The sequence below is a fragment of the Eschscholzia californica genome, unplaced genomic scaffold (genome assembly GCF_041429995.1).
Source record: "Eschscholzia californica isolate CP2 unplaced genomic scaffold, dmEscCali1.0.p SCAF_1, whole genome shotgun sequence".
Classification (NCBI taxonomy): domain Eukaryota; kingdom Viridiplantae; phylum Streptophyta; class Magnoliopsida; order Ranunculales; family Papaveraceae; genus Eschscholzia; species Eschscholzia californica.
Window position 1 is genome coordinate 9,601,539 of NW_028238198.1, and position 25,506 is coordinate 9,627,044.

Genomic DNA, 25,506 nt, shown 5'->3' on the forward strand with positions numbered 1-25,506 from the left:
ACTCATGTCGGCCCCCCATACTGCACGAGTAGTCTTTTAGTAGAGCAATCAGAGTGATGGGTGGACCCAACATGGCTTTACCACCTAGGAGTTGGAGGAAGGTCCACATTATGCACCTATTTGTCATGACATGAACGTGAGCGAAGTAGATCTGACTAAATGGTTTAGTATTCGAAAATAATTAGGGGACTCCCAAAACTATACTCTCCCTCACGTGGGAAGGTTATTTTGATCTTTTCAGTCCGACGACAACTCTGAAAAGACCAAAATGACCTTCCCATGTGAGGGGGAGTACACTTGAGACCTTTGTTAGTATTATTGTGTTTTTTTTGTTGAAGATAGTATTATTGTTATTATTATGTCAAACACCATCATAATTTTGCATGACAAAACAAGTTAAATAATAGGTTAAAGAAACTTAAAAGAAAACGTCAAATAGTCCCATACAGGAGTTCGGGATGACGCATGAACATTATTGATGGACCTCTTCATATATTCAATTCAACCCGATAACATACTAATGTTAAAGTTTTTGTCCTAGCACGACAATAATTGTCTATTTTGTATTTAAATTCTTATTATATGGAATTATCATACTACTAGTAGTATCCTATCATATAAAAAACTAATTTTATACCTCAAGTCAATTATATTGGAGTTATACATATGTAGAGATTGTTCATACAATAGTATTATTGGGTTGTTTTTCTCCTATTGTGTGACATTTCAACTAATAATATCATAACTTCGTTTGTATATATTTATATATAATACTACAGTTCATTATTCGAGTAATATTCAACTTATGAGTCAGGCTAGATAAATTAATTTCTGTTATAAGAAGAATTGTTTGGCCGGCATAGTTGCTATGTCAGACATGAGTACGCGACTAATAAACCTGTCATATACCGAAACCTAATAACCCATCAATGGAATCTCATCCGTTTGAAAAACACCCCTATAGAACTTTAGTCATATACAATTTAATAGTCTACTATTTATCCTTTCACTTAGTGCAAAACCATGTAAGGTGAAAATAAATACTTTTAATTTTTAAATTATAGAATAATTATATTAATGTTGTTTAAAGTTACTAGACTCCGATGATTCATGAACAAGGATGATTGGTATTATGAATTGTAGATTCCAACATCATTTGTCGTGTTGCAAACCACTAATGTAAGCTTGTATTGCAAACATAAACTAATGGAAATCTACTCGAAATGAATATTCCCCAAATAAATTTGAAACTTTAAGGGTGTGTTTGACATGACAAAAATTTAGTTGACGTAGAAGCTTAGTTGGCGGGAGATATAGAATTACTTACAAATCAATGTCCACCAATACTTGATACGGAAATTACATATACTAATTTAATAGATGTTTTAGACGCGTGTAGTCTTGAAATCCTTATTAATTATAGATAATTGTAGTTACACAATGGTATAGTTGTATATTTTTTGTTCGATATCAAATTCTAACTGGAAATGAGAAATATATCGAGAGAAAGAGAACCAAGACATAATTTTTTTTCCCTTTGTTGGCCCCTCTATTTGAAGGGAAATTCCTATGTCACATTAACAAACAAGAGTACTAAATTTTCTTTTTGGTATAAATAGGATTAAATTCAAATCCTCTGTGAGGAAACCAAATCAGCCCATTGCCATTAAACTTGACAAACCAAACAGACCCTATATATAGTGGAGTACACGGAGGAAATAATATTGGGAACTACTAGATTCTGTTACGATTCCTTGTGTAATTAATACAGATTCATGAATCGGTTATTCTTGGATTTCCCTATTGGATGTGATTCATTTTCCCTTTTATAAAAATAACCCCTTTTTTACCTTCCTATAGTGGTACAACCTCACCTCACCAAATTCTCATTCTTTCATCCCCCCTCTCTCTTTCTCTATAACATCACCCAACCAACAACTCTTTCCTTTCATCTCTCTCTCTCTCTCTCTCTCTCTCTCTCTCTGTCTAACTCTCTAACTCTCTCCATCTCTTCCTCTTTGTCTCTTGATCTAGTAGTACTCTAAACCAGAACCCACAATCATGTCTCTCATAAACGATCTCATTAATCTCGACCTCACTGACACCACAGAGAAGATAATTGCTGAGTACATATGGTAACACCATACTTACACACATCAATTCTCTCTTTCTCTCTCTAACTCTAACATGAATTTTGATGTATTCACTTGTTTCTCTTGTGTTGTAGGATTGGTGGGTCTGGCTTGGATATGAGAAGCAAAGCTAGAGTATTACTCATCTCCCCTTACATTTTTTTTCTTTATGGCGTTTCTTTGGACACATAGATCTCGATCGTTCGTTATGAATATTGTTCAATTTATTGTAAATTTGTATAAAAAGTAACATTTTTCGTCTTACAAACTATGATAGTCGACCTTTCGTATGTTTTTGTTTGTGTCAGACTTTACCCAAACCCGTAACAGATCCAAGTGAACTACCAAAGTGGAATTACGATGGATCCAGTACGGGTCAAGCTCCTGGAGAAGATAGCGAAGTTATAATCTAGTAAGTACGAAAAACATGATTTAGTCAACGTCTCACCGATATCCTATGTTCATATTTGAAATTTACCCCAAGATTCCATTAGTCTAATTCTGGAATATAATAATTTTCAAAAAATTCTTATTTGGTGTCTAAACATTGCCTTATTAAACCAGTCCTCAAGCTATATTCAAGGATCCATTTAGAAGAGGAAATAATATTCTGGTAAGTTAGTATTATTATTAGAATCTTCCCATAATTTAGGGATTCTTGAAGATTCTGTAATAAAGTGGGAAACTTAAGGGTATTTTTGGAATTCATAGGTTATGTGTGATGCTTACACGCCAGCTGGAGAACCAATACCAACCAATAAGAGGTTTAATGCAGCCAAAATATTCAGTCACCCAGACGTTGAAAAAGAAGTCCCATGGTATCTCCAAATTCCATAAATACCCTTCAATTATTTTTGTTTTTGTTTTTGTTTTTGTTTTTTATTTTGTTGAAGGAGAATCTTTATTTTCTTGCTCATCTAAATTAGGTTTTTTTTTTTGTTGAGATATCTAAATTAGGTTAGGTATCCGTCTCTATCTTGTCTAGTTGGTGAAAGTTTGTTTCTTTACTTGGTCAAACATATTTGGGTTGACCCAGTCAATACCAATGGCTGGGCTTGGGCCCTCATGTTACTTGTCTACCATCCCTTTATAATGCTTGGACCCTTTTATTACTTTTTCACTAGCCCTTTATATTGCTTGGGCCCTCCTATAGTCCTATTACTTGTTCACAGCCCTTTATATTGCTTGTTGGCTCACTCTTTGTATTGTTTGGACCCTAATATGTCTTGTTCGTTAGCCCTTTATATTGCTTTGGCTCGCTCTTTGCGTTGTTTGGGCCCTAATATTACTTGTTCGTTAGCCGGTTATATTGCTTGGGTCAAAAATAGGTTACTAGCCCGTTTAATGGAAAAATAAGAAAAATACGACTAACTAAGTTTTGGTAAACAAAAAGTAGTTCGAATTTGATTTGTTAGTTCTACATTTTTAAAAGGTTTTAACAAAGTTGTCGATAAACAATTGTTTGTCTATTCCAAATAAAATAAAAAGTCAACGATTTTGGGACTCAAAATTATATGTGTAACACGTTGAGATAACAACTTGATTAAGAGACTAGATCAATGATCTTTAAATATGTTAACTTTATTGTATTCCAATTTGTATTTTAAAAAGCAATTGAATTTTTAAGTTTTGACATAAAATTACAAATTTTCTAAATAGATATATCAAATAAAATAAAAATTTTATCTTTGAATTCCTTGCGGATCAAATTCATAAATATCATTTCTTGACATTGTCTTTTATTTGACCCTTGAGGATTGTTTTACTCAGCTATAACCATTAAAAACAATCAAATAGGGGTTGAATAAGGTTATCACTAGTTTTTCCTATTCTTTTTTTCTTCATATTCTATTCACAGATTTCATCCATTGTATCAATTACACAAAATTGCTCTTTATTTGTCAACCCAAATATTTTTTCTCTTAGAATAATTTACAAGATTTTGAACAATATTCCGTCAGTGTATACAAATCTCAGTATTCTAGGTCGCTGGCTGGTGATTACCGGCGGACGACAACTTAAAGGCATCAAGTGTGCCGTTATATCAAACTCAAATAGGCATTGCTCCTAACTAAAAAGATGTTATAAAAGGGGTTTAGCAGCATTGCTTTTAACAAGTTTGGACATTGACTATAAAACTTCCCTCTAAACATATAGAACTACTAGTGTTACTTAGACATCTTGAAGCTGTAACTAGATCAGTTGAACTACCTCTTAGAGATTATCGATAAAATACTTATGATGATGATGTACACAGGTATGGAATTGAGCAAGAGTACACTTTGTTACAGAAGGATGTTCACTGGCCTCTTGGATGGCCAGTCGGTGGATTCCCTGGTCCACAGGTACTCTACTTATCTCCTTTAACCAATACTTTTTTTTTGTTTCATAGAAAATGATATTTGTCCTGGAAAGAATGTCCGGAATGATCTTAGAAAGGCAAAATTGTTGACACCATAGTTGCGGCCTGTATTCGTGGGCCATTTGGGCCATATGTCGTTGGTCGACCAAGTAGCATAGTTGATAACTAAATTGTGTATCATAAAATTGCAAAAGATACGCTCGATAGGAAGAGAGTTAGACAAGTTGAATTGAGTTATAATTTTCAGTGTTGTAGTTTTTACTTATTTTTACCTTTGAAAGTCTAATTTGGTCATTTGGTTATTATATATGTTGTACACCTGGTCTATCATAATACGGAGTAACAATTTTTTATAATCGTTTTTAACAATTTATTGGCAACACGTCAATTCAAGAGAAAAAGAAATATAACTAATGTTTTATGTTATAACACAAACAAGGCTATATTATTCTAAAGGTGCCTCTATAGGTGTACCTCTTTTTTTGTTCTCAGTCGGCCCTCATTCTTATTGGTCTTACAGACAAGGATAGTATGAGGGACTGGGCTTAATCTATGTTGGATTTGAATAACACAGACTCATGCCACTCTGAATGCCTTCGGACTGTTCAGTTTGAGGATCATGGAGAGTGCCAAGAGAGGGGCCGGTTGGTGCTTGAACTTCCCACAGTATTAAAATTGTGATTTGATTGTGGTTGTGTAGGGACCCTATTACTGTAGTGCCGGTGCAGACAAGTCATTTGGAAGGGACATTGTGGATGCTCACTACAAAGCTTGCCTTTATGCTGGAATTAACATCAGTGGGATTAATGGTGAAGTTATGCCTGGCCAGGTTAGTTAGACCCTTGTATTTCTTCTCTTATTCTTAGGTCGCGTTTTTTTCTGTCCTTCAGATTCATCTGAAACAAATGGACCTCAGATAAGTCATTTTGACTAGACAGACTTCACGAGTCAAACAAACATCACGAGTCAAACAAAAGCAAACATCACGAGTTTGGTCTGGAATCAGTTCAGACCTCAAGTTAGTTTTAAGTCCGAGTTGGAGAAAAAAATAATACCTTGGATTAAATCTCTAGTCGCAATTTTATGAACTCATAAATTAAACTTCAACAATTATACTTATTCTTGTAACAGTGGGAGTTCCAAGTTGGTCCTTCTGTTGGAATTTCTGCAGGTGATCAGATATGGGTAGCCCGTTACATTCTTGAGGTAATTATATGCTTCCATCCTTCATACTTTCCTTTCAAATTACAAAAGAAACCATCTTCGGATCACTTTGTAGCGATCTTATATCAAAATTCATAATTCTCATTGTATTTTCTCTTTTTGGTTAATCAGAGGATTACAGAACTTGCGGGCGTTGTCCTTTCTCTTGATCCAAAACCAATTCCGGTTGGCTTTCTATATATACATTCTTTAGTAGTTATTGTACTTGAGTCATTTCATCTCAAGTTTAAGACTTTGATTTGTTTAATATCAAAATGATCAAATTTTTGTTGTTTATTAGGGTGACTGGAATGGTGCTGGTGCTCACACAAATTATAGGTAAGAGTAAATCCCAACTTCAAGTTTAGGAGTATATTATTTTCGAAATTTCAGCTTATAAAACAAAAGCTAATCTATAATGTATTTGATTGTTATTCATTATACTAGCACAAAGTCAATGAGGGAAGATGGAGGATTTGATGTGATAAAGAAGGCAATTGAGAAACTAGGTCTCAAGCACAAGGAGCACATAGCAGCATATGGAGAGGGCAATGAGAGAAGGTTAACTGGTCGACATGAAACTGCTAGTATTCATACTTTCTCTTGGGTAAGTTCATCTCAAGTTGTTAAAACCCCTTTTACTAGTCGGAAATCGAATAGTGTTCGAATAGTCCCACATGAATAAACACTCGTTTTGTGACGAAATAGACCAAAACTTAAATACTTTTTAGTAACTTTTTACTAAAGTTTATGATTTTATCAATGTCACTTGATGTGCAAACAGGGAGTTGCAAACAGAGGAGCTTCTATTCGGGTAGGCCGTGAAACCGAACAAGCTGGCAAAGGTAAATATTCACTTGAGAATTTCATGAACAAATGTAAATTTTTTTTTACTATTCTAGTTTTGTACTTATTTTATGGCATATGGTAAAAATGAGCAGGGTACTTTGAGGACAGAAGGCCAGCATCAAACATGGACCCATATGTAGTAACTTCCATGATAGCTGAAACCACTATTCTTTGGGAGACATAGAAAGAGAAATGAAAAGCAAATGGAAAAGCTCATGAAGTCAATAGAAAGAATCAATCCTTAATTGATTCTCTTATTTAAGGGTCTCATCTTTATTCATCTTCAAACAAGATAACAATCTTAATTGTCATCTCATTTATGTTTTTAATTTCTCTTTGTTGGCTTGGTGTGATGAATCTTTTGGTTCTTTTGGAATATTTAAAAATCAAATGCTTGTCTTATAAATAAATTATTTTTAATTAGCAAACCTTGTTTTTGTGCTTTTTGATGGTTAAAGATAGGAAATCCCCTAAAGTGATTTGATTTTCCATGCCAAGATCCCCCCCCATCTCCATGTTATTTATTTACTTTTGTGTATAGGATTGTCCAACCTCCTCTTAACAGATGGATACAGTTTATATTGATCACATCCAATGGTCGGCATCTTTTTACGGATTTCGAAATGAAGCTTACTAAGTAAAGCAAATAGTTCCCGATTACTTCGTGATAAAACGAGAACAAGAGGAGAGTTTTAAAAGTCTTTTAAGCTTCCACACCTATGATTGTGGCCAGCCAACGAAACGAGTCTGTGTTGTTCCACGCCAAATCACAATCCTTGACAAACCACCCCCTAAAACACCACAACCTATTTGGATGTGCCAGATCGGCACAGACTTTTTGTAGCATGTCTTGTCCGACCAACGTATCCTTCAAACGATTTATTTCATGGCGGACACTTTCCATTTGGAAACTTTAGTCACTGCGCTCATGATAAGCACATTAATAGATTGCTAGTCCTAGTAATTACATCATTTGTTGTGCCAAATGTGTCATAAAGTTTAGCAAACAACCTTCACTGCAACGGGCGATATTATCTTCTTTAGCGTTGTGGGCATTGTACAACTACCTAACGCTCTCCATCAATATGAAATTGAATAAAATGGGTCATCGAGTCATTAGCTACATTTGCACCTAACAAACGCTCTCCATCAATGTTGAATTGAATGAGTCATGGTGTACCACATATATTAATATTTGGTAATGAACAAGTATACATATGGTAATATCGTATAAGAATTTTATACACCAATTGTCGCTCTCCCTCCCTCTCTATCCAACTCTAAAATGAATGTTATATTGCTATTGTTTTCCCTGTAATATTTCTAATTCAAATTTTACTTATTCAATACGAAAATTCTAGTTGTATAAACTGTCAATAGAAAATGATAGACCAACGTTTAATTGTGATATTTGTGTGACTTCTCGTCAGGATTTGAAAATGAGTTAGGGTCTGTTTGTTACATGTGAAAACTAAGTGTGAAAGTCACTTTCTCATGGGAAAAAAAGGTTAGAAACACACCTGAAATTATTACCATCTGGAAGGTGAGAAAACGATTTCTTACTCATTTTTTTTGCGTTCTCTCTCCTCTTATAGAAAAGAACTGTTGCTCCGAAACTTTTACTCATTATTCCTCTAACAGTGGCCTCTAGTGACGTCGATTCTGTGGTGAAGTGACTGAAATTCATGAGTTGTGGTGAAAATCACACATTGAACTACAACTTCACAACCATTGAATATCTTCAATAAAGACTTCAAAACACAAGTTTATATGCTAATAACTTGCTGCATCATTCACAACCACATAATGAATGTTGATTCGTTGGATACGTGTGCCGAAGATTCCGGTTCACTTGAAAATACTGAATTGAACCTTAACCTGAAGAACAGGGTGCCCTACTGGTACCGACACCCAAGTGGTCTTCCAAAAGAGACAATTAACAACAATTAATACAAGCAACATTTTTTTTTGTTGAAAGATAATACAAGCAACATGAGTATTAACATTAATGTGATAGAGTATCTATTTCATTATTTTCTTTGCATTTTTGTTTACCCAAGACCAAATGTCATTTACAAATCAACCCATATTTCCTTAATGGCAGATTTTTTCACTACGTCAAACTTTTCAATCCTATCAAACACTTGAATTTGAATTTCTCTGAAAAATTCAAAGTTGTACCAAACACTTAAATTTGTATTTTAACATGATAAAATAGTTTTCTTTCCCATGAAAAAGAAAACAAGTTCTACATCAAATATTTGCCCACCTAACAAACGGACCCTAAAAATCTAACAAATATAACCCAATTTTCGGATAAGATTCTCACTTATTTCTTATGGTTAGATGACTTTAACTTTTCAACCTAATTCCCTCTCCCTATCTCTAACAGTACTTATAAAAGAAAGAGAAGTGCAATGGGAATTCTTGAAAGAACAGAAAAAATAGTCAACTAGAAACCAATTTCTCATTTTTCTTCTATGGATCTCTTGAGACCAAGTCCATCAAATTCATCACCTCTAACTCCTCTAGGGTTTCTAGAACGAGCTGCTACTGTATATGGAGACTGTACTTCTATTATCTACAACAAAACTAAGTACACGTGGGAGAATACCAACCTTCGATGCCTCCAACTAGCTTCTTCCCTTAAATCTATAGCCGTTAAACGTGGTGACGTGGTCTCAGTTTTATCACCAAATGTTCCAGCTATGTATGAACTTCATTTTGCTGTACCCATGAGTGGGGCCATTTTAAATTGTATTAACACTAAACTGGATGCACGTACCATCTCTATAATCCTGCGTCACACTGAATCAAAACTCATCTTCGTTGATATACTCTCTTTCTCTCTCATCCGTCAAGCTTTCTCTCTCCTCTCCCCTGAAATTAAACCCCCTCTTTTGATCCTCATTAACGATGATTATGAAACTCAAAACCCATTATCATCATCTAATGATTTTGATCTTGATTTTACTTATGAGGAATTAATCAAGGGAGGAGATCCGAATTTTAAGTGGGTCCGACCCGAAAGTGAGTGGGACCCAATGGTGTTGAATTATACTTCTGGTACGACATCATCTCCCAAAGGAGTGGTCCACTCTCATCGTGGGGTTTTAATCACAACCGTTGGATCTTTGATCGATTGGTCAGTATCAAAACGGCCAACTTATTTGTGGACCCTACCGATGTTTCATGCCAACGGCTGGTCATATACTTGGGGTATGGCCGCAGTTGGTGGGACCAATATTTGTTTACGTAAGTTTGATGCTGCCACCGTGTACAGTTTGATTAGTCAACATAACGTGACTCACATGTGTGGGGCCCCTGTTGTTCTTAACATGTTGGCTAATGAATCCGGTAAGAACCCACTTCAAAACCCGGTTCAGATCCTAACAGCTGGGGCTCCGCCACCCGCACCCATTCTCTCTAGGATTGAGTCGTTGGGTTTTATCGTGAGTCACGGGTATGGGTTAACGGAAACAGGTGGACTCGTCGTGTCATGTGCTTGGAAGCCCGAGTGGGACCGGTTACCTACACTAGAACGGGCTCGGCTAAAGGCGAGACAAGGAGTAACTGCAGGAATGGTTGAAGTCGACGTGTTGGATCCTAAGTCAGGTCTGAGTGTCAAACGAGATGGGTCGTCAATAGGTGAGATTGTTATAAGAGGTGGGTCAATTATGTTGGGTTATTTCAAAGACCCTATGGGTACACATAACGCGTTAAGAGACGGGTGGTTTTATACTGGTGATGTGGGTGTAATGCACTCGGATGGGTACATAGAGGTTAAAGACCGATCCAAAGATGTGATCATAATTGGTGGCGAGAATTTGAGTAGTGTGGAAGTCGAATCAGTTCTGTATTCTCATCCAGCAATTAACGAAGCAGCCGTGGTGGCTAGGCCAGACGAGTTTTGGGGTGAGACTCCTTGTGCTTTTGTGAGTTTGAAGACCGAGTCAAATCCTCCATCGAAAAAAGAACTCATTGAGTTTTGTAAGGCTCGGATGCCACGTTACATGGTACCTAAAACAATAGTTTTCAAGGAAGAGCTTCCGAAAACCTCAACAGGGAAGATTCAAAAGTTTGTATTGAGAGAAATGGCAAGGGCTTTAGGTCCATCTAGGGTTCGTAGGGTTTAGTTTTATCCACACTTAACGCAACCTGAATTAGGACCGCACCATAGTTATTAAAACCTTGTAAACTAGGGTTCACATATATGTCAATGAGATGGTGGTGGTGGTCGGTGAGGCAACAATAGTCATTTGAAATTTCCCATGTGCAAATCACCCAAGAAAAAGGTGGTCCATATTAGAGCCCAGTGGGGTTTGGATAAAGAGTTGATCTAAGATTAGGTCATTTGCGGGCCCGCTCAATGCTTCACTTGGAGCACTAGCAATTATTAAGTTCATCATCATTTTTTTTTTGTTGAACAAGTTCACAAATCTATGAAACGCCTCTCAATAATGAGTCCCTGTTCAATAAGGGGATCCATGTTTTTTTTGAGATACTAGCAATATTGTATGCTTCTCTAATTTAGGTCTCACAACTTTAAATTGTCTCCCTAAGAAAGAGTGTTTTAGTTCTTTATAAGGGTATCCCACTTCATTTTCTACGGCCGAGGTATTAGTTTAATATAAACTCTTCCACGATCACATAATAGCATAAACCATCGTGCTCATAACGTATTTTAGAGGTTATGCAAACAATTTTCCCGATTTATACTATCAAATTAATGTCTATTTCGATATTTCAAGTTTTCACCGCTTTAGAAGGTGTTATTGGAAAAAGATGTTTAAATCTCTTACAAGAAAAACCATCTCTTCTCCCACCTGTGTGATTGGTGTACAACATCTATCACTTATATAGAAATGCACTTATTTCTTTCAGTTTCTTTGAACTTGTCTTTGTGTGTTGCTATTGTGTAAAAGCAAATTTGGTTTCTCATTGCCCATTTATTAAACTATCAAATGGGAAGAGGAGGGCAAACTTTTTTAAATATTTTATGTCTACCAATTGATATTTTTTTTTGGGTTGTGAAAGAGAAGCTTAGAATTCTATTACTTCATTACAAGAGATCTCTTTATATAGAGTTTGAAGAGAAACAATTAACAGAATTATAGAGCTAATATCTAGAGAGAGAAAGTAGTTTTAGGATAACTAACAATTAACTAACACTAACTAACATTTCAACTAATCCATTCTGTTAATAGAAAACACACGAGTGAATACCACATGTGTGTGGGTGCTCATAGAAACTGCTTAATTTCATCTTCAACCTTTCATAACCAATCTTCTTCTTCTAAGGTCTCTTTGTCTATTTGTCTTCGACTTTAGTCCCTGATGCATCATTACCATCAACTCTCTTACAGCCCCCCTCAAACATATGTTCCAAGGAAGGAACAGAAGTTTGCTTCTTAGAAACTCAAAAGAGGATAGGAGAAGACCCTTTGTCAATATGTCAGCAAGGTTCATATCTGAAGAGACAAACTTCACTTCCAAATGATTCAAATTGACCAAATCACGAACAAAATGAACATCAATCTCTACATGCTTAGTTCTAGCATGAAACACAGGATTAGAAGCCAAATACTTAGCCCCCATATTATCACAGTAAAGAACCATTGGAAAAGATATAGGAATGGTAAGATCATTCATCAAGTAAGAGACCCAAAGAAGTTCAGATGTGGCTAATGACAAAGCCCTGTATTCTGCCTCAGTTGAGGACCTAGAGACTGTATTCTGCTTCTTAGAAGACCATGAAATCAAAGTAGATCCTAAGAAAATACAATACCCACTTGTAGACTTTCTAGAATCTGGACAACCCCCCCAATCTGAATCAGAGTAACCAAACAAAGAGGAAAGATCTCCTGAGGCAATGGTAATGCCAGCTCCAATGCTGCCCTTTAAGTATCTAAGAACTTTCTTGAGCAAAATCAAATGAGTAGAGGTAGGGTTATGCATAAACTGGGAGAGATAGTTAATGGCATAAGTAACATCTGGTCTGGTTAGAGTTACATATTGTAAGCCACCAACAATACTCCTATATGTCAATGGATCCTCAAGAAGATCACCATCCAGCTTAGAGACTCTCTTACCATGAGTCACAGGAACTCCACTAGGTTTACAATTCACCAAATCTACCTTCTGAAGTAGTTCAAGTATATACTTAGTTTGTGTAAGCTGAAGAGAAGAGGAAGAAGAACACCTATGTACCTCAATTCCCAAAAAATAATGGAGAATACCTAACTCCTTCGTAGCAAATGCAGTACCCAAATCATGAACTAGGGTCTGAACCAAAGATGTACTTGAGCCAGTCAAGATTATGTCATCAACATACAGAAGAAACACCAAAAGATCACCATTTTTACTATAAACAAACATAGAAGAGTCTGAAGAGCTCTTTGTAAAACCCCATCCAACTAGATAGCTAGCTATTTTGGTAAACCAGGCCCTAGGTGCCTGCTTTAGACCATACAGGGATTTGTGTAAGTGACACACAAAATCAGGATGAATGGAATCAACAAACCCCTGTGGCTGCTTCATGTATACATTTTCAAACAATTCCCCATGGAGGAATGCATTTGAAACATCAAGTTGGAGAATAGACCAGGACCTTGTGACTGCTAAAGTTAACACAATTCTCACTGTTTGTATCTTAACTACAGGGCTAAAAGTCTCTTGGTAGTCAATGCCCTCTTGTTGGTTGTAGCCTTGTGCTACTAACCTAGCTTTATATCTCTCAAGTGAGCCATCTGACCTATATTTAACCTTGAAGACCCACTTACTACCCAGCACATTCATAGAGGGAAGCCTAGGTACCAAAGACCAAGTCTTGTTTTGGGTAAGAACCTGAAACTCTGCAGACATAGCATTACACCAGTGCTCACTCTTGCTGGCTTCCTTATAAGAGGTGGGTTCAGGGATAGAGTGAGAATGAGCAGCCAAAAAGGAAGAATGAAAAGAATGAGGTGATGTTAATAAAGCCACATAATCAGGTATGTGTTTAGGTTTAGCAATACCACTCTTAGACCTAGTTTGCATAGAATGAGTATTAGACAGAGATGTGGCTGAGGATAAAACAGATGAAGGATTGGTCTCTGTGAGTTTAAGAGGAGGGGTTGGAGTATCTTGATCATGAATAGGATAATTTGTGTGGTGATCACTTAAAGAAGTGTCACTACTGGCTGGTAAAGCAGGCAGAACAATAACTTCATAAGAAGCTGGAGATTCACTAGATGAGGGAGTAGAAGACTGAGTCATTTCACTAAAAGGGAAAGAGTACTCATCAAAGATAACATGTCTAGAGACATACTCTTTATTTGAAGTGAGATCCAAGCATTTGAACCCCTTATGGGTAGGACTATATCCTATAAACACACACTTTGTTGATCTTGGACTAAGTTTATCAATCTTAATGTCTCCAAGATAAGGATAACAAGTGGAACCAAACACTTTAATCATATTATAATCAGGGACCCTATTGAATAGCACCTCATAAGGAGTTTTGTAAGAAAGTACCTTACTTGGAGTTCTATTGATGAGGAAAGTGGCTGTAGCATATGCATGATACCAAAAATGCTTGGGCATAGAAGCTTGAAAAAGGATAGTGTTGCCCACAGATGTAATGTGCCTGTTCTTCCTCTCAGCTCTCCCATTCTGTTGAGGAGTGTAGGGACAGGAGCTTCTGAAAATTATCCCACATTTATTTAGATAAGCTTGAAAATCTCCCTTAGCCAATTCCAAAGCTCCATCACTTTGGAATGTCTTGATAGATGCAGAAAGTAGCTTCTCATAGTGCCTTTGAAAGTGTTGAAAACAACCCAAGCTGTCAGACCTCAATCTCATAGGGTAAATCCAAAAGAAGGAACTATAATCATCCATAAACAATATGTAGTATCTAATACCAGACTTTGTAGAGACTGGAGATGGACCCCAGATGTCACAGTGGATAAGCTCTAGTGGAGTGGAAGAAGAGCTTGTGGATTGATAGAAAGGGAGCCTGTGACTTTTCCCTATTTGACAAGAAGGACAGACATCATAGGCATCTTTAGATGAAATTGTGATGTGATTCCCTCTTTCCAAAATGGATATAACTTCTTTTGAGGGATGGCCAAGTCTGTTATGCCATGTCCTAGCAGAGGCATTGACACTATAAGCTTGTTCTAAAGACATATTTGGTGAAGTATCACAGAGGCTCATAGTAAAATCAATACTATATAGGTTATTCACCATAGGACCATCAGCTAGCACCTCCTTAGACCAGAGGTCTCTAATTAAAAACCCCCAAGGTAAGAACTCAACACTACAAAAATTCTCTTTAGTAAATTTAGAAATGGAGAGAAGGTTCTTATGAATGGCAGGGACATGGAGTACCTTTTTAAGCTCAAATGCCTGAGACCCAGCTATCACAGTAGCTTTACCAGTGTGTCTTATATCAAGACACTTTCCATCTCCTATCATGACTCCATTGTCTCCTTTATATGGAGAGCTATTTATGAGTATACCCTTCCTGTGTGTCATGTGGCTAGTGGCTCCTGTGTCTGCTATCCACTTCTCATCTCTCTTAGTGGATGGAATCTGTTCAGAAGAAGAAGATAGAGGTTGGTGATCACTCATAAGTGCTCCAAAATGAGCTTGTTCCTCTTCTTCTTCTAGTTGTTCCATATATTCATCTCCTTCTTCATCATCTTCTTCAATTTCTTGTAAGTGAAGATTAACAAAGTTTCTTGGTTGATTTCTTTGAACAGGAGTTGACTCTGAGAAGTCCTTGAATCTCATTCGACATTGCCTAGCTGTGTGACCCCATTTATAGCAAATACCACAAGGTATAGTTGTATAGTCAAAGAAATTATTCCTGACAGAAGGAGAAGTAATCTTGGGTGGAAGCTTGGACCCAGACTCAAGAGCTTGAGTCTGAAATTGGTTTGTTACCTCTGAAAGGAAAGGGTCGAGACACACCTCTAGAAGGATATCTTTTAACAAAATATGATTCATTATCATCAATTGGTTCTTGTTCTTTAAGCCAATGTTCATGGTGAAGAAGTCTACTTCTTAATTCAGCAAAAGTTAAAGAACCTTCTCTATTCTGAATTGTAATAACAAATTGGGAATACTCCCTTCCTAGACCTTGAAGAGCAATTCGGGAGAGTTCAGAGTCAGAGACTCTATCATTTACAGCCACAAGTGAATCAGCAATGGTCTTGATCTTTCTAAGATAAACAGAAATTGAAGAAGAACCTTTCTTGATAGATTGAAGACTATGTCTCAAAGAGGACTTCTTAGCTTCAAATTCTTGAAGGAAAATTAACTCAAGATAGACCCAAATGTCTCTTGATGTTTTTAAGCCTAAAATGTCTGATGCTATTGACTGAGAAATGGTAGCTTTGATAAAAGATTTGACAAAGCTATCATTTTTCCGCCATTGAAGATAGGCTGGATTTACAGAATCTCTTCCCTCAAGAACAATTAACTGGGAGGGTTCTTCAATTGTACCATCAATGTAGGAAATTAGGTCATTTCCAATTAGGGCATTCTCAATTTGGTCCTTCCAGACCAGAAAATTTGAATCATCTAATCGAGTAGAAATCAAACTAGTAATGTTCGCATTATGAGTAAACTGACCTGAATTAGGGTTTTGATTTGTAGCCATTTCCAGTAAGAGATTGAGTCCATGATTCTTTGATACAGAAGAAACAACTCTTTTCCAATTCAAAACTGAAGATTCAGCCTGAAGATTTTACAAAGAATAGCCGAAACCTCTTATCGATTAAAAACTATCTTGTTTGTTGAAATTGTCCCAATTGCGCTTTCCCGGATCTGATGATCGAAAAAAATTCGCTTAGGGCTCCGATACCATGAAAGAGAAGCTTAGAATTCTATTACTTCAATCAATACCAATTAGTTTACAAGAGATCTCTTTATATAGAGTTTGAAGAGAAACAATTAACATAATTATAGAGCTAATATCTAGAGAGAGAAAGTAGTTTTAGGATAACTAACAATTAACTAACACTAACTAACATTTCAACTAATCCATTCTGTTAATAGAAAACACACGAGTGAATACCACATGTGTGTGGGTGCTCATAGAAACTGCTTAATTTCATCTTCAACCTTTCATAACCAATCTTCTTCTTCTAAGGTCTCTTTGTCTATTTGTCTTCGACTTTAGTCCCTGATGCATCATTACCATCAACTCTCTTACAGGTTGAAAGATACCAATTGTAAAGTTAGAAGTGAGTGAAGTGAGGAGTTCAACAAAATAAAAAAAAAATGTTACAAGTGAGGACAAAAAAGAATGAGATGTCTTCATCTCATTTCGTAAAGGTATAACTCTTTGTTTTGGAATTAAGAGGTTTGAAATTCTTTAATTTCGTTTTGGCTCTCAATTTGTGGTCAATTCACCATTTTGCTTTCCCATAAGTGTTTGATAGTTTAATTTGGTCTTCAGAGACCGAAAAAAACGTCGATTTTTTTCGGTAGCACCTTGGGAGCCAAAATCGAATTAATTTCAAAAGACTTTAAAACATTAAAGCCACTTCATACCCTTTAATTTCCTCCACTTTATCACCTCGTTTCATCTCATCTCTCCACCTCACCGTCTTTTCCGGCAAAAGTCGTCGACCGGCCAAATCCGACGATTTTCAGACTTAAAATAAATAAATAAATTTCTTCTTCCTCTTTCTTCTTCCTCTTTCTTTTTCTTCATTTCTTTCTTCCTCTCTCTTCAACAAACCAGAACCAGATCTAAAGCTTCAACGAGGCTTCAATTTTCAAGCTTCGAATCTTCAAAGCTTCAACAAACCATAGTGAAGAGAGAGATAGTGAAGGACAAAAGAAGAAAAAGAAGAAGGAAAAAAATAATTTTCTTTTTAAGTTTGAAAGTCGACGAAAATTTTGACCAGCCGACGACCTTCAATAGAGAAAACAGTGAGCTGGAAGAATGAGATAGAGGTGGGATGAGATAGAGGAAATTAAAGGCGATGAAATGACTTCAATGTTTTAAAGTTTTTTAGAATTAATTATGTTTTGGTAGCCAACCGTACTTCCGAAAAAAATTGAAATTCTGTTTGGCTCTTAAGAGCATCTCCAATGCAACACTCAAACTCTAAATCTTAGAGTGCCACATAGGATTTTTTTGAGTTTTTCTCTAAAATCCATCTCCAATGCAAAACTCAACATGAATCTCTAAAGTGATGTGTCAAGATTCATTTTAGATATCCTTAAGAGGACACTCTAAACTTAGAGTGTCCTCTTGAGTTTCTCTAAGTGCCACATAAGCAAATCAATTAGTTTTAAGCTAAAATATAGGTTTTTAGAGTTTCTCTTAAGTGTTGCATTCGAGATGGTTTTGAAATAGAGTGTCTCTAAATGGCCGAATAGGAAAGAGAACATTTAGAAATTCATTTTTTCACACTTGACACATAAAACTTTTAGAGTGTTTCTTGAGTCTTGTATTGGAGATGCTCTAAAAGACCAAATCGTATTGCCGAATACTTATGAGGCCATAAGGGAGAATTACAGAATTAACCCCTAGTATCATTTTTTTTTTTTTTTGGATAAATTCTAAAAGTAATTACTTTTTGGATAGTTATCCCATAAATAGACACCTCAAGTCTTCCTCATCAGTCATCATATTTTATGATAATGTTTGTTGACGAATTTTTGTGTCCAAATTGCTTTTGTCACCTTAATCTATTAAATAAACAAAATCGCCAAGTAAATTTTCCTTCTTAATTATTAGTATTATCATTTGTTCAATACTTCCTTCCTACCGTCACAATAATTGATATTCTATAATCCCACTTTCATAGATAAGATTCTCAAGAGAAAAAGAAAGATCAAAGAGATATCCCCATATGTTACTTGTCTGATTCCCAACAACCTTGCTTTATACTCATCACCCCCATCCCTTCTCAATTCTCATTCCTCACCCCCCTAATTCTAGAGAGAGAAAGTTTTAGAGAGAGAGAGAGAATTCTTAATCGATGGATCTCTTGAAACCGACTCCAGCTAATTCATCACCTCTAACTCCTCTAGGGTTTTTAGAACGAGCTGCTACTGTGTATGGCGATCATACCTCTATCATCTACAACAAAACTACATACACGTGGGAGGATACCCACCGTCGATGTCTCCAACTTGCTTCATCACTCATATCTATCGGTATTAAACGTGGTGATGTAGTCTCAGTTTTATCACCAAATGTTCCAGCCATGTATGAACTTCATTTTGCTGTACCCATGGGTGGGGCCATCTTAAATTGTGTCAACACTAGATTGGATGCACGTACCATATCTATAATCCTGCGTCACAGTGAATCAAAACTCATCTTTGTTGATATACTCTCTTTCTCTCTCATCCGTCAAGCTTTCTCTCTCCTCTCCCCTGAAATTAAACCCCCTCTTTTGATCATCATCGACGATGAATACGAAACTCAAATCCCGGTACCGGATTTTGATTCTTACGAGGGATTAATTGAAAAAGGGGACCCGAATTTCAAGTGGGTCCGACCCGAAAGTGAATGGGACCCAATTGTGTTGAATTATACTTCTGGTACGACATCGTCTCCTAAAGGTGTGGTCCACTCTCACCGTGGGATTTTCATTACGACCGTTGGATCTTTGATCGATTGGTCAGTATCAAAAGAACCTGTTTATCTGTGGACGCTAGCGATGTTTCATGCCAACGGCTGGTGTTTTCCTTGGGGTATGGCCGCAGTTGGTGGGACCAATATTTGTCTACGTAAGTTTGATGCTGCCACTGTTTACAATTTGATTAGTCAACATAAAGTGACTCACATGTGTGGGGCCCCCGTTGTTCTTAACATGTTGGCTAATGAATCGGGTAAGAACCCACTTCAAAACCCGGTCCAGATCCTTACAGCCGGGGCTCCACCTCCCGCACCTGTTCTCTTTCGGACTGAATCGTTGGGTTTTGTCGTGAGTCACGGGTATGGGTTAACAGAAACATCTGGACTCGTTGTATCGTGTGCTTGGAAATCCAAGTGGAACCAGTTCCCAGCGACGGAGCAAGCTCGACTAAAAGCTAGACAAGGAGTAAGGACGGTAGGGATGGCTGAAATCGACGTGTTGGATCCTGAGTCTGGCTTGAGTGTCAAAAGAGACGGGTTGTCACTAGGTGAGATTGTTTTAAGAGGTGGGTCAATAACGTTGGGTTATCTGAAAGACCCGATAGGTACGGATAAATCGCTAAGAGATGGGTGGTTTTATACGGGTGATGTGGGTGTGATGCACCCGGATGGCTATTTAGAGATTAAAGACAGATCCAAAGATGTAATTATAAGTGGTGGTGAGAATTTGAGTAGTGTGGAAGTTGAATCGATTCTATATTCACATTCAGCAATTAACGAAGCCGCGGTGGTAGCTAGGCCAGACGAGTTTTGGGGTGAGACTCCTTGTGCTTTCGTGAGTTTGAAGACTGAATCGAATCGTCCATCAGAGAAGGAACTCATTGAGTTTTGTAGGGCTAGGATGCCACACTATATGGTGCCCAAAACGATAGTTTTCAAGGAAGAGCTCCCAAAAACATCAACAGGAAAAGTTCAGAAGTTCATTCTGAGGGAAATGGCAAAGGCCTTGGGTGTGTCTAAGGTCAGCCGGATGTAGTTGTATTCCGGAGTTAACCGGATGTAGTTGTATTCCGGAGTTAACTCAGACAGAAGTCGAAATGCATAGGCAATAGAATCTCATAGTGTATGGTCATTTGAATAATGAAGAACATAATACTCAAAATATTTTATTTTATTTTTGAAAAATCGACTACGATCTACATCAGTCGTTACAAGACATCGTGATAGCCGCCTAAGTAAAACTAATAATTAGAGACCTAAAGACCGACAACATAGAGCCTAAAGCCCAACAAATATCTACTTTATTCAGTACCTAAATTACATGAAATAAATCTTGATGATAAACTCCTTCCACCGAGACTTGGACCTCATGGATTCAAAAATTTTGTTGCTCCAGACTTTTGAGATAAATAATTTGTGAAGGAGACTCAGTTTCGGCCTGCTAGGCACCCAAATTGGTATGAAACGCTATTTCTAATATACAGACGGAAAACTCCACTTTCACATTAAGTCATCTTATTGTTACGTCTAACAAAACATTGAAATAATTGAATATTGGAGGCCACATTAGTACAAAACCTGATCAGCAATAATACCTAATCACTAAAAGATGCATTAGAAAACATTTATTTGAAACCTAAAAACGAAAAGGTACATTATTTTGTGCATGTACAAACTATAAAAAGTAACAAAGTGACACTACCAAGGTTCATGGCAGAAGAAACATTATGGTTCAAAAAACATGATCGTAATACCTAAGTGCTACTACTCTATGAGAACCATCAAAATATAATGGTAGAATCTGCTATTTGATTATTTTCTACAAAGAGGGTTAAAGAATCAGTTTCATCATCAACACAAATCAGCTGGTTGTGTATTTCAAATACAAAAACCATCTTTCCTACCCATAAATCCACTAAAAAGGATTGATTTTTTTTTTATAAGTTAACAAAACTAGATCAAATCAAATCACATTACAAGAACTTTATCCATCTGATTGTTCATCGCTGGCTGAGTTTACGCCTCTTCGCTTCTTTCCTCATCCTCTCCCGTCTCTCCTCTTCTTCAATTAGCTTGAGCTCTCTTTCATCCTCCTCTTTAGCAATTTTTTCACTGTTAAAAAACAGGTACGGAAGAAAATTAAACATACATCTTGGTCAGAAACATAACATAAAAATGAGAACCAAATTTTCCATTTTAAGAAGCTAAAAGAAGAGATAGGTGTATTCTTTTTCCCTCTTTTGTCCTCCAGAAAATCGACTAGGAATGATTGACTGTATCTCAAGACAATTTGTTAGGGTAAGGTGATAAAGTATCGCTTACCTGCGCCTTTCTTCTCTTAAAATATCATCAAAATTAGCTTCCATATCACTGTCATCCTCGTCAACTCCAACATACTTTTTAGGATTGTACCTGCAATCATTGATAGAACCGTCACTCACGATAGAGGGACAAGAATGTTTAAGATAGACAAAGAAGTAGAAGGAAGTGCTACTATCAGTTCGAGTTTTACTTGGAGTCTTCACTCAAAGAATTGATTGTACAATTAGTTCAGTTCGTGTAAAAATACTTCAATTTTCAAGTAGTAAGACTTCGAGTAAAACTCTTAGGAGATGAGTAACATTTCCACTCAAGCAGTAAGGATCTCCTGTTGTAACACAAAATAACTTACTTAAACATGTTTCTGATCATATTGATTGCCTGGTCGTCCTCATCATCAGAGTACTGCCTTGCTGGCCTCTTCTTTGGGCGATCCATTGGCACCGGAGGACGAGGAGGAATTCGTTTGGGAGGATTCATCTGCAAGACACATCAGCAACATGCAAAGATTGAGCACGATATGTTTTAGCAGTTAGGTGGAGAACTTGAATATATCATACCACTGTGATTGCAATTCCAGGCTGACAGCGATAGAAGGGAAAGAAGTTTCTTTGTGTAACATGAGTGAAATTGACAGGATAAAGATGAATACCTGAGGTCGCGAGGAAGACACCGATGGTTTTGACATCTGTTTAGCTCTATCCGGATCTCGAATATCTCTTCTCTGTTCAGGTGCATGCGTCTTGGATAAGGGCGCTCTTTGGACACCCGCTGTGGATGAATTGGACTTGTGTAATGGTGCTTTCTGCACGTGTGGCATAGGTTTTCTTGCACCAGCTACAGTAACTTTCTTGTCCATATTGGGAGCAATAACCCTATTTGAAATTGGTGCCCTATTCAAAGTTGAGCTCCTGTTTGGAACTGGCATCTTAGAGGGAACCCCTTTTACCCCAACATTTCGCCCCGGTACACTGTTTGTACTGCTGCCAAGCTGCTTTTTAGGGTTGGCCAAAGTCGGATTGGGTCTACTACTTCCGGGAGCCACCTTATGCTGCAATGGTTTACTCTGAACTTGCCGACCCACAGAAACATGTTTTCTTTCTTCATGGCCAGTCGGAAGTGTCCTGCTAGTACTGGTCGCTGATTTTGGGCCTCGGGAGAGCACTTGAGCTGGTCGAGTATCTTCCAACATGAGCAAAAACCTGTATGAGTTTCTCCATGAAAATACGACATTTAAACTCTATAAATAAATACTAGGATATAGCAACCACTCACCAGAATTTGTGATAGAACCATTCCGAGGAGGATGCTCTTTTTTTGGAGCAGGAAGTTCTGCATCTTCAGAGAAAAGAAAGGAATAGTCCCTCATATCCTTTAGCTTCTGCACTTTCTGTTGTACCTGGAACAATTGGGATAGGATACACAAACATACACAATCACAAGGGAGTCTAAAATGAATATGAAAAGATTCAAATAATTATTAACAGCTTTGTCTTCTCACCGGATTGACGATTTTGGGTGGTCGGATATGTCCACCTGGTCTTGGTACGGCAGCTTGCGGTACAGGGTTCTTTTTGCTCTGTGACTGAAAAACAAAAATTAAGTCAGAACATAGAAGATGAGTCAATCGATAAAAATATTCTTCTTTATAACAGAAATGATGGTCGCAGTCAATCTGTTCATCATTTATAATGGAAAGGGAAGTTCGTGAGATGACGAACATAACCAAAGAATGGAAAACTTGTTTTCGACAAATAGCTGTGCTACTAAAATCAACTAAACAATGGACAGTAATACATACATTCTGGTGGGAGCTCAAAATCCTGGTTGCCAAATGCGGATTTTCCAGCAATGACTTGCTTTCTTGGATAACTCTTTGCGCAATAACAGGCTGGGACGGGCCAAAGAAGGATCCGTAACTGCAGGAAGAATGTACGAACCCTAACATCAACAACTATAGAAAGCAAAGGTATCTATGTTGAGTCTCAACCATTATAGAATTGGGAATGGTCAAAACATGTAAAATTCATTATCTGTAAGAAGATTTACATCACTTACTTGTCATATGGAAGTTTCTTTTTCTCTTGAGAATTGCCAAGAGAAGAACCATTTTCCTTTTTCATCTGCTTCCTCATCTTTTCTTTTAGTCGCTGCCTTATCCCAAGGTAATCCAATTCCTCCTTGGTGGGTTTTCGTTCTTCTTCTTCCACTTCCTCCTCCTCTTCATACTCCCCGAGCTCTTCATCTTCTTCGTAATACCCATCTTCTTCGTACTCGTCCATATCCTGCTAAATCAGTTAATGAAGAATTACCCGAATAAAGTATTAATACTTCAGAACAAAACTAAGAAAAGCAAAATTTATATTTCAGCAGAAGCAGAACTGCTTACATCATCATAACCTCGCATCCCTTCCTTCAAATATTAAAACGGCTTACTAGATTATGTTGAATTCATAAACTTTCATACAAATCAAACCTGAAACTCCAAAAGTACAAGAGATATCAGCGAAAAAGAACAACCGAACTACGAACACTACACATTTTTTTCTATATGCAGCTTGCAAACATCTGACACGATCTTGACCACTAAAGGGTTTCCTCATGAATATGATTCTAATATTATCAATTTCAGAGATTACCCTCTCTTTCATTATCAATTTGGGAAGTCTTTTTTTCATCAAGATGGTAAATAGAGATTAGCAACAACAATTTAAGCTTATATTTTAGGGGTTTTCATCCAGGGAAGAAAATCTGCAAATAGCAATCAAAATCAGGGAAAAAGTGGGAACCCTAATTTCTCTATCAAAGCAACAAAAAACGATAACCCTAAATCAATCAAAACCAAATTACGTACAAAGAGTAAATCAAGCAAAACCCATTAACCAGTTCCATCAATTACATCCATCTGGTCTTAAAAAACCTAATCTTGTGAACCGTAGCCCTCTTAACAAGATCAAATCTAGAAAAGTTTGAAGGAAACGAAAAAGATAACAAATTGATCAAGAAACAAACTTGATAGGAATCACAAATACTAAAGAAATCGATAAAATTGCAAGAAAATACAGAAAAAATCACACGAAGAGAAGAAGAAGATTGTTACCTGTGTATTTTTGCAATCGAGAGAAAACCAAATCGAACCCAAATTCCGCGCAACAAACGACGGCAATAGCTGAAAAATTCTCAAAGGAGAAGGAAATATATAGTGAGCGAAATCGGGAAGTAATCACAAATATCGAAAGGAATCCCTTGAAACCCTAGATAAAGAGAAAGAGGGGATTTCTTGATTTGTCGAGGGTAACGAAAACGGACATGAAACCGAAGGATTTCACAATTATTACAGACACCACTAAAAAGAGCATGAGGTGTAAAACGCACCCTTCTCACACTCTCTAGATTGCGCAGTTTCTTTTTCATTTTTAGAAAGTTTTTTTTTATATTGTAAGGGTGCCTCTAAACCTTGACTTGAACATCTTCAATTCAAAACTCAATCTTAGAAATTCGGAGTAGGTTTTTCTGAACTTTTCAATGTTTAGAGCATCTCCAATGCAAAACTCAAAAAAATCTCTATTCATTCTATGTGTCAAGTTCCAATTGAGATTCTCACTCGTAGGTGGCGTCAATAAAGATCCTCAAATTTTTTGTGTCTCCAATGCAAAACTCGAAACTTATCTTATTTACTTATGTGTCATAGTTATTTTTGCAAATAAATAATTAGTTATTTTAGAAAATATAGAAGACTCGATTTCTATTGGTTGAAAATCAAATATTGATGAGGTGGACAATTAGAGATATCTCAAGAGGACACTCTAAAAATAGAGTGTCCTCTTGAGATATCTCTATTCCACCCTCGACACATCATCTTAGAGATCTAAATAGAGTGTTGCATTGGAGATGACTTTTAAGAAAAAACTCTAAAAATCCTAAGTGGCACTCGGAGTTTCTAAGATTGAGTGTTGCATTGGAGATGCTCTTAATGCAAAACTCAATCTTAGAAATTCGGATTAGGATTTTCTGAATTTTTCTTAAAAAATCATCTCCAATGCAAAACTCAA

At 36.8% G+C, this 25,506-nt stretch overlaps 3 protein-coding genes and 1 pseudogene across 6 annotated transcripts; 3 read left to right on the top strand and 1 right to left on the bottom strand.

Moving 5' to 3' along the window:
- The first annotated feature begins 1,699 nt into the window (after window positions 1-1,699).
- Window positions 1,700-6,974, top strand: LOC147563938 (glutamine synthetase cytosolic isozyme). Its single transcript, XM_086641906.1, has 13 exons — window positions 1,700-2,135; window positions 2,228-2,267; window positions 2,441-2,544; window positions 2,697-2,745; window positions 2,844-2,950; window positions 4,390-4,477; window positions 5,195-5,323; window positions 5,626-5,700; window positions 5,830-5,883; window positions 5,999-6,036; window positions 6,145-6,304; window positions 6,482-6,542; window positions 6,639-6,974. The coding sequence occupies exons 1-13, from the start codon at window positions 2,062-2,064 to the stop codon at window positions 6,728-6,730; spliced, it is 1,071 nt and encodes a 356-aa protein (XP_086498032.1). The 5' UTR covers window positions 1,700-2,061; the 3' UTR covers window positions 6,731-6,974.
- Window positions 6,975-8,970: 1,996 nt separating this feature from the next.
- Window positions 8,971-11,128, top strand: LOC147563939 (2-methylpropanoate--CoA ligase CCL4 pseudogene; annotated as a pseudogene). Its single transcript, XR_015225664.1, has one exon. The product of XR_015225664.1 is annotated as a 2-methylpropanoate--CoA ligase CCL4 pseudogene (transcript).
- A 7,047-nt stretch (window positions 11,129-18,175) lies between these two features.
- On the top strand, window positions 18,176-20,297 carry LOC147563940 (2-methylpropanoate--CoA ligase CCL4-like). Its single transcript, XM_086642048.1, has one exon. It carries the CDS (start codon window positions 18,531-18,533, stop codon window positions 20,169-20,171), a length of 1,641 nt encoding a protein of 546 aa, XP_086498174.1. The 5' UTR covers window positions 18,176-18,530; the 3' UTR covers window positions 20,172-20,297.
- Window positions 20,298-20,924: 627 nt separating this feature from the next.
- Window positions 20,925-24,999, bottom strand: LOC147563941 (SPT2 chromatin protein). Of its 3 annotated transcripts, none has more exons than XR_015225700.1 (10): window positions 24,555-24,954; window positions 23,844-23,930; window positions 23,513-23,739; window positions 23,256-23,373; window positions 22,956-23,039; window positions 22,730-22,853; window positions 22,107-22,636; window positions 21,705-21,934; window positions 21,458-21,646; window positions 20,925-21,247 (listed from the first exon to the last, which is right to left on the bottom strand). XR_015225700.1 is itself a non-coding variant. In XM_086642065.1 (10 exons), exons 2-10 carry the CDS (start codon window positions 23,859-23,861, stop codon window positions 21,136-21,138), a joined length of 1,431 nt encoding a protein of 476 aa, XP_086498191.1. In that variant the 5' UTR covers window positions 23,862-23,930; window positions 24,555-24,999; the 3' UTR covers window positions 20,925-21,135. The 3 variants fall into 3 exon arrangements, 2 of the variants coding, with proteins under 2 accessions (XP_086498191.1, XP_086498186.1); XM_086642065.1 differs by having other exon boundaries at window positions 21,458-21,547; window positions 21,807-21,934; window positions 24,555-24,999; XM_086642060.1 differs by having other exon boundaries at window positions 21,458-21,547; window positions 21,807-21,934; window positions 23,513-23,742; window positions 24,555-24,972.
- Between the last annotated feature and the right edge of the window lie 507 nt (window positions 25,000-25,506).

What these genes read in the sequence shown, in the direction of transcription:
- LOC147563938 (XM_086641906.1), top strand. Translation starts at nt 2,062, where the DNA reads ATGTCTCTCATAAACGATCTCATTAATCTCGACCTCACTGACACCACA. An exon ending in GATAGCGAAGTTATAATCTA is followed by an intron (nt 2,545 to 2,696) that starts GTAAGTACGAAA and finishes TTATTAAACCAG; the next exon opens with TCCTCAAGCTATATTCAAGG. An exon ending in AACCGAACAAGCTGGCAAAG is followed by an intron (nt 6,543 to 6,638) that starts GTAAATATTCAC and finishes AAAAATGAGCAG; the next exon opens with GGTACTTTGAGGACAGAAGG.
- LOC147563940 (XM_086642048.1), top strand. Translation starts at nt 18,531, where the DNA reads ATGGATCTCTTGAAACCGACTCCAGCTAATTCATCACCTCTAACTCCT.
- LOC147563941 (XM_086642060.1), bottom strand. An exon ending in TTTTGAGCTCCCACCAGAAT is followed by an intron (nt 23,040 to 23,255) that starts GTATGTATTACT and finishes TTTGTTTTTCAG; the next exon opens with TCACAGAGCAAAAAGAACCC. An exon ending in TGTCTTCCTCGCGACCTCAG is followed by an intron (nt 21,935 to 22,106) that starts GTATTCATCTTT and finishes TGTGTCTTGCAG; the next exon opens with ATGAATCCTCCCAAACGAAT.